Genomic DNA, 8,460 nt, shown 5'->3' on the forward strand with positions numbered 1-8,460 from the left:
TATAATTTCATTTTTTTAACTTTTAATTTATAAATTAATTGTTGTGGTTATAAATTTATTGTATTGTTTATAACGGTAAGATATAATAAATATAGGAATATGAATTCAATGTATTTGGAGGTTACAAAGTTATTGGATTCTATATTTTAGTTTTTTATTTGTATATTTTATTTTTTTGCTTATTTGGAAATAATATTTGATTTAGCAATAATTGAATGGTTGATTCTAAAATTATGCCAAGTAAGCAATATTACTAACATGGCATTAGTAAGAGAAAAGAAATGCCTTAAAAATAATATGGTACATGCTTATGTATCTATTTTTATATATTAAGAATAGATTAGAGTTTTATATAAACTTTCTAATATGTTCTAAAAAATAAAGCAAAGTTAAAAAAGAAAATTTACCATTAGTAGCTATTAAAGCAAGGACCACTGCAAAGGTTATGTGAACTGAAATTTTAGTTATACTCAGTCCCAATCCCTCAATCTCAATTCTAGTTCCAGGAAATAAACGCAGTCTTAGGTAATTTGAGTGGTAGCTTCATGTCCTGTTAATAGGAATTTAAGTAACTTAAGGATACTTTCTTTGGTTCTAAATAAGTACCTATTTTCAAATTTTATTTAGTCACAGATAAGGAAGTTAATCAATAAGATTCCTGATTCTTCCTATAAATAAAATTCTCAATAGAAGAGAAGTGTTATTCTACTCAATTCAATGATAGAGAGAGATGACTTAAGTACAAATAAAGAAGGTTGGGAAATTGCCTTTAAAACATTTAATGCTTTACCTAGCAAAATTCGAAGCCCCTATAGATCTCTATCTTCCCTTCTCATTGAAGAGTGGAAGGAGAAAAGGTGAGCTTATTAAAGAGAGGAAATGGGACTGAAAAGTAAAAAAGGCAAGTGTGTGCCATCCTTATTTGAATAAGGTTTGTGTTTGATTGACAGTAGAAATAATTTGGGAAGAATATGGTTGAGTTTTGTATTGTTGCTCAAAAAGAAATATGGTTGAGCTTAATTTCAACAAAGCCAAACAATGTGGTTTCAGCTAAATGTGGAGTGAAACCTCAAAATGGTCCTTTAGATTGGGCCCGTACACCAATGTTACCCCTCAGTTTCTAAATGCTTTAAATGCACCCTCCAATTTGAGTTTCGTGCGAAATCCTGGTCCTTCCACCCAATTCCGGCATGACTCAGCAGCCGGAGTGCTGAGCTAGCGGTTGAGCTAGCGGTTCCACCACCTCCATGTGGACTTCATCACCCTCCACCATCACCATCGTTCCTCCTCTTCTCCCAACGGAGCCACTACCCTTCTCTCTTCTTCCAATTCTCTTTTCCTTTCTCCCTTCCTCAAGCATGGCGGCCTTTCCTTCTCACCAGCCTTCAGATCACTACCTGAGAACCACCGCCGCAACCCTTTCTCTTTTCTTCTTTCTCTGTTCTTTTCTCTTCTTCCTTAAGCTTGGAGAATATTTCTATACACTTTCAACAACAATCAGAATCCAACAAACTAAATTAACCTATTATAACCACCTAAAATCAATTAAAACAGATAATTAAACTAAACTAAGCCTAAAACTGGTGAAAATTAAAACTAAATTCTAAATAAAAACCTAAACTAATAGGGGAAGTTGGGGTGGTCAGACAAGGAAAGAAGGCAAACCGAAACGTGAGGAAGGAGATGAGGGTTAGTCATCATGGGTGATGGAAATGACAAGGAGAAGCAGACGAGGGGAGGACACCAGCAGAGTAGTGGTTGCAGCGGCTATTGCGGTAGTAGTAGTTCGGTGATGAGGAACAAAGATAAAGGTACCCGACTCTTTAGCTGAGAAGAGGAAATGGGGGAGGAAGATGTGGCGGGTCTGGGTAAAAGTCAGAGGTGATGATGGTGGCGATGGAGATGCTGGAAGCTGCGATAGGGGTAGGGTTCGGTGCGTGGAAGAGGGTGATGAAGATGGCAGATTGGCGGCGCCCGACGGAAGTGGTTCGCCAGGAAGAAAGCTCGACATTTCTGGACCTGATGGGGAAGGAGAGGATAGAGGGAGGAGGTTGGACGAGGTGGTCGCAGATGGTGGAGGCTATGGTGGCTCACGGTGGTGGTTCAGCCTTAGGCCAATGGAAAGGGCTATAATGTTTGAGGAAGGGAGAAAGGGAAATGAGGATTGGAAGAAGAGAAAAAGGTAATAGCTCCGTTGGGAGAAGAGGAGGAACAATGGTGATGGTGGAGAATGATGAAGCATACGTGGAGTGGGGTGGAACTGCCAGCTCAGCGTACCGCTGTTGAGTCATGCCGGAATTGGGTGGAAGGACCAGAATTTTGCATAGAACTCAAATTAGAGGGTGCATTTAGAACATTTAAAAACTGAGGGGTAACATTGGTACACGGGCCCAATTTGAAGGACCATTTTAGAGTTTCACTCGCTAAATATGGTTTCAGCCAAACAATGTGCCTCAATAACACGTCCTTATAACAATCCTACTAAGTGTTGAAATATCATGAATTATTATAAATGGAAATTCATGACTGACAGTTTTAACTAATATTTGTGAAGAATCATTTTATAATCTGATATAAAATCCATTATATTAAGAAGTGAAGGTGCCAGACTGCCTGTAACATTGTTAATCATGTCACCTTCAATTGTTGTGACATGAAGTCCCTAATTTCATCTAACATCAAAGATGATTCAGGCAAATCCTCAAACACATAAGACCCATGAAATGCATTTGGATACTCCACCAACCTCACTCCTACTCCTGCACTCTCTAAACCCTTGCAATATTTTCTTTGCCAATCTTGCAACGGGTCGGACCCACCAATCACCACGAGTGTGTTCGGGAATTTCGAGCCTGAAAATCTTGCCGAATTTGGCCCGAACACGTTTGAGGCAGGATGGTTCCGGTTCGACCCTTTCGGCAAGAATGCTTTCCAGAACCAATCAGCCCGGTCCACCGACAAACCCGGAGCCCCGTTCCCAATTCGGATCTCTGACTCGGTCCTTTCCTCCCCGCCAAAAAACGGCTGAACTGCAATCAGCCCGCGCAATCTCACGCGCTCAAATTTACAGGCGCCAGCACGTGCCACTACGTGGTGTCCCAAATTCCCACCAGCGCTATCGCCCATGATAAAACACCGGCCAAGATCAGTGCCAGGAGGGAGGCGCGTGGGGTCCACGGAGTCAAGAAACTTGACGACGTCAAACCCGTCGTCGTATTGGGCGGGGCAGCAGTGCTCAGGGGCAAGACGGTAATTAACTGAGATCACAATGGAGCGGACGTGATTGGCCACGCGCCTGGCAAACGAGTCCATAAACACGGTGTTGGCAGAGTTAGTTGCAAATCCGCCGCCGTGGAAATATACTACGACGGGGAGAGTGTCACCGGTAGCAGTGGCGGCGGCGGTAGAGTGGGAGGGAGTGTATTGTCGGAACCAGAGGTCGCGGGAGGGGTCGACGGTGACATCGACTGAGGAGGGTGGGGTGGGCGGTGTTTTGGGGTCGAAGAGTCTGAGGAGGCGGCGGTTGATGGTGAAGTCATGGCGGAAGCAGGCTTTGCGGATGCACGAGTAGGCTGAGATCATAAGCTTGATCTTCCATGGAAGCGACATTGTTGTAAGAAACTAAGAATGAATGAGTGAGTGAGTCTGTAACGACAAGTGCGGAAAGTAACGAACGCTTTTGGTTTCTGTTATGGTTAGTTATTACTGTTTTTCTTTCTTTTTTTAGTGGAAACTTGTATTAATAAGTTGGTTTTCACATTTAACAAAAAGGGCACGTGGAGTTAATTTGTCACGGTAAAATTTATATTAGATTCCTACTAGGGAGCCAATGAGGTATTTGTGCAATGTGTACAATTGGCTGCTTATTTAGTTCAGTATGAGTTAAAAATGAAAATTACCAACGAAATAATAAATTTAAAAACTCTTATTCAGTTATTTCACGTCAAATTTCAAATTTTAAAAAAATTCCGTTAGTTATTTCAAAAAAATAACCATCTGTTGCTACTTGACTTGCCACATGCCACTCACTCTTAATAAAAATAAACATTCACTTAAGTATAAAAATAATCATTCGTATACCTAATGAATTGAACATCTAACATATTTTAATTATATATAACTAAACTCAATCCAATCAAAATAATCATCTACATAAAAATAAAATAACTATCCGCATACCTACTAAAATGACTATCCTAAATTGACCATTAAAATAGAAGAAGATGAAGAAACAGAAGAAACTATTATTGTGGCGAAACATAATTTTAAAGGACTAGTCATGACAAAAGCAGCACTATTGTGAAGCATAGGGCTCAAATCAAGAAAGAAGCTAACCATGCTGGGATCCGAAGAAGAAGAACATGGTGGTATCATCGGTGAGAATAGACTTGAAGGAATGGGAGAAAGCGAAGGCGCATCGGAGGAGGTGAAGACGGTGTCGGGAAGAAGGCACACACCGACGGAGGTGCTGGACGTCCAGGTTGCTGCGGAGCCGTTAGTTCGACCCACACAATATGTGCGTCCTCCCTTGGCGGTGGCCTATGCGGCGACGGCACCAGTCGGAACAGTGTCGGCGCGATTTCCGATGGCGGCTGGTGACCGTGGCATTAGTGTACTGGCGAGACTCTATAAGAAAGACATAGAACGCTGACAAACCGTATTGAGAGAGAGAAGTGAGAGAGGGAGGTAGTTTATTTGTTTCCAAAACTTAATATTTTGATTTAAATTTCAAATTGAAAACTATTCAAATTTAATTAGTTGCCTATAATTTAAAATTAATTAATTGCCTATCAAATATTTTAAATTTTAAATTAATCCTATTGTATGCATTGTACAATATCTCTATTGTCTCCTTATACTTTTTCTTTATATTAGAAAATCTTAAAGTCAGCCGTTTTTAGCAATTTTGATCGTTATTTAGTTAGTATAAATATTAAATTATTTTTAATAAATAATTCTATTAATTTATGTGTATAAATTATAATAAATATAGATACAAATTTTATTAATTTATATGTATAAATTATTACTAATTAAATATTTATTAATTATGTAATACCTCTGAATTTAAATTATATAATTGAAGTTTTTGATAACAATGTATCTGGATGTATATATAGGTTCCATTCATCATTAGGGTAAAAAACACCAATAAGTCAGGTTGAGGATTTTTTTATCCAAATCAGCCAAAATGAAAATTTTTTCAGTATTCAACTAAAGATCACTTCTATGTAATTCGAATCAACATCAGTTGAACTAAATTTGCAAGTAATTCGAAACAACATGCTTCGGATTAAAAGCATAAAAAATTGCATGTAATTCGAATCAACATGTGTCGAATTAATAATAGCATAAATTCGAACTAACTCGATTCGAATTAGTAGGAAAAATAAAGCAAGCCTTAATTCGAAATTACTTTATTCGAATTATGTGTATATAGTGCGAATTAGGTTGTTTCAAATTAGTGTGTACCAGACCTCTATATATATGTGATGAACGTGAGTTGCCCTCATTAGAGAGGGGTCATATGGCTGGGGAGGACAGTTTTATAGTGTTGGTTCACCACAGTGGATCGATTAAGCGGAAAACTCGTTCCGGTGTCAAGTTCACCGATAAGGATCCTCTATGTATTATCGTGAGTTCTACGACGAGCTTTGATGACCTTGCTAGCTCTGTACTACTGAAACTTGGTCTGGATGGTGTGAAAAGGGTTAAGAAGTTTTTCTATCGCATTCCAATCACGGTGCTCCAAGATACTGTGAAGTATGATTGTTTCACGATCGGGAGTGATGAGGACTTGCAGGTCATGTTTCTTTGTCGCCGGCAGTTTCCCGAAGTGAGGACACCGGAGCTGTTGGCAAAGTTCGTTGATGTGGTGTCCAGCTCGGGGGGTTCGAACCGGAATACCAACACTTTAGCGATGGTTGCCGGTTCTAGCTCCAAACCTGCCGTTGCATCTTCCTCAGTCCCTGCGTACGAGCCACCCGCCCCGCCTGTCGCCTCCCCTTCGTTCACTGTTGATCTCAACGGCAGTGTTGGCGACGAGGTTGGAACAGGAGAACATCAACATACCTCTGTACAATGTCCTGCACCGGCTGGGGATGGAGATGGATTGTTTGATGATCTAGAAGACGATGATGTCGAGTCGGATATGATTGCTGATGACAGTGGCGATGATATTGGAGCGAGTGAGCTTGCCGGTGCGGGTGGTGGTTCTAGCTCTGGCACACAGCAGTACCCTCCACATTTTTCATCTTTGGACCTGGATGCTATGAGGCAGGAGGGGGTACCTGGGGAGCCTGCTGGATTTGGCGCTAGAGATGCAGAAGGGTCAGCTGGTATGACAGAGTTTCAGGTTGGTCAGCAATTTCAGGATAAAGAGGCTGCGCTGTTAAGTGTGAAGACTTACAGCATCCGCCGAGGTGTACAGTACAAGGTAGTAGAGTCTGATTATCGCCGTTATGTTGGCAAGTGTTCTGAGTTCGGGAATGAGTGCACATGGTTGATTAGGCTGAGTCTCCGACAGCGTAAGGGCATTTGGGAGGTCAAACGGTACAATGGACCGCATACTTGTCTGGCCAGCTCTATCTCCAGCGATCACAGGAGTTTGGATTATCATGTGATATCGGCATTCATTATGCCAATGGTTAGAGCCGATGCATCTGTCAGCATCAAGGTGCTCCTAAATGCGACGACCTCACACTATGGGTTCAGGCCTACCTACAAGAGGGTCTGGATGGCGAAGCAGAAGGCTGTTGCCGTCATTTATGGTGACTGGGATGAGTCGTACAACGAGCTCCCAAGGTGGGTGTTAGGAGTGCAGTTGACCATACCTGGTTCTATTGCAGTTCTTCGGACTAGCCCTATTTGAGTTGGGGGACAGCTGGACGAATCTCAGACTTATTTTCACAGACTGTTTTGGACTTTTTCACCGTGTATCGAGATATTTCGTCATTGCAAGCCATTGGTGAGTATTGATGGGACCCATCTATATGGCAAGTATGGGGTACGTTGCTTGTTGCGATTGCACAGCACGGGAACTCCAACATACTCCCTGTTGCATTCGCACTAGTCGAGGGTGAGAATGTTGAGTCGTGGTCATTCTTTCTCTCCCACCTCTGGCAGCACGTTACACCACAGCCGGGGTTGCTCGTTATTTCTGACAGGCATAACGGCATCAAGGCCGCGCTTGAGGCTCCCGACGGGGGCTGGCTACCTCCGGCTGCATACCGGGCTTTCTGCATTCGACACGTGGCAGCAAATTTTGTCCTCACCTTCAAGGGTAAAGATGCAAGGAGGCTTCTTGTGAACGCTGTCTATGCTAAGACCGAGGTCGAGATCGATTACTGGTTTGATATTCTACGCTCGGAAGACCCGGCGATGTGTGATTGGACGAACCGGATTGAGTATTCATTGTGAACACAGTATTGCGATGAGGGCCGGAGATTCGGTCACATGACGACGAATATCTCTGAGTGTGTGAATTCAATCCTCAAGAGTGTGATCGTGCACTCTCCGAACGGCATGTGAAAATTGTGCGTCTTCGGACGCCACCTCTCGACGAATGCACTCACAAGCGGCTCGTCTAATCGGAACCATCTGTCCTTCAGTCTCGCAAGATGGTAAAATCCAGCCATCTGCAAGTACGGAACGTACCTCTCACCGAGTCGCATTCCCTGCTGCCGCCGCATACTCGATATGCAACGCCGGGGCTGCGCATTACATGGACCACATGATTAGAACAAATTCAAATACCGGTTACAAATATAAATCAGGACATAAACAGCTAATAAATACCACATGCAAAATGAGACATATTAAACCACTAGCAAAATCGCATAGTCAAACCGCATCCAAAAAACCACTAGAAACACAGCAGCCACAAACCGCATACAAAAAACAACTAGCATAAACCACGGGCTATTCCACTTACAAAAACTACCGGCCAAAACCACTCAAATTAAAAACTACCAATACCACCTACATAAACCGCTAACATAAACTATCAACAAAATCGCATACAAAACCGCTATACAAAATCGCATGCAAAACATCTTATATAAACCACTAGCAATACCACTTTAATAAACCACTCTCATATAGTAATAACAAAAAACCACTAAACATATACCGCTATCAAAAATCACTAACCTCGTCGTTGATCACCCCCGGCAATATGAGCGACTCCATCCAAACGATACAGCCTTCCGGGATCATCCCCCATCGCGTTAATATGGCTCTCGAGTCTTTGTTGTACAGATTCTGGGTCATTTTCTTTGGGATTTGGTGGGGTATGAGGAATGGAAACTGATTCGAATGAGCTTGGTTCGCACTCCTTATATAGGCAACTCACTAGTAATTCAAATCAACTCAATTCGAATTACCTAAACTCACCAACAATGAAAAATTCGAATCAATATGATTTGAACTTCTTAGTGTCACGTTCCCCTACTAATTCGA

The 8,460-nt window shown here is 41.9% G+C and overlaps 2 protein-coding genes across 2 annotated transcripts; one reads left to right on the top strand and one right to left on the bottom strand.

Annotated features, from left to right (window-relative positions):
- Positions 1-2,628: 2,628 nt before the first annotated feature.
- On the bottom strand, positions 2,629-3,609 carry LOC110274762 (probable carboxylesterase 18). The gene has a single exon (XM_021130012.1). It carries the CDS (start codon positions 3,607-3,609, stop codon positions 2,629-2,631), a length of 981 nt encoding a protein of 326 aa, XP_020985671.1.
- A 1,918-nt stretch (positions 3,610-5,527) lies between these two features.
- On the top strand, positions 5,528-7,419 carry LOC110274763 (uncharacterized). Its single transcript, XM_021130016.1, has 2 exons — positions 5,528-6,847; positions 7,033-7,419. The coding sequence occupies exons 1-2, from the start codon at positions 5,528-5,530 to the stop codon at positions 7,417-7,419; spliced, it is 1,707 nt and encodes a 568-aa protein (XP_020985675.1).
- The last annotated feature ends 1,041 nt before the right edge of the window (positions 7,420-8,460 follow it).

The sequence above is a fragment of the Arachis duranensis genome, unplaced genomic scaffold, assembly GCF_000817695.3.
Source record: "Arachis duranensis cultivar V14167 unplaced genomic scaffold, aradu.V14167.gnm2.J7QH unplaced_Scaffold_165934, whole genome shotgun sequence".
Classification (NCBI taxonomy): domain Eukaryota; kingdom Viridiplantae; phylum Streptophyta; class Magnoliopsida; order Fabales; family Fabaceae; genus Arachis; species Arachis duranensis.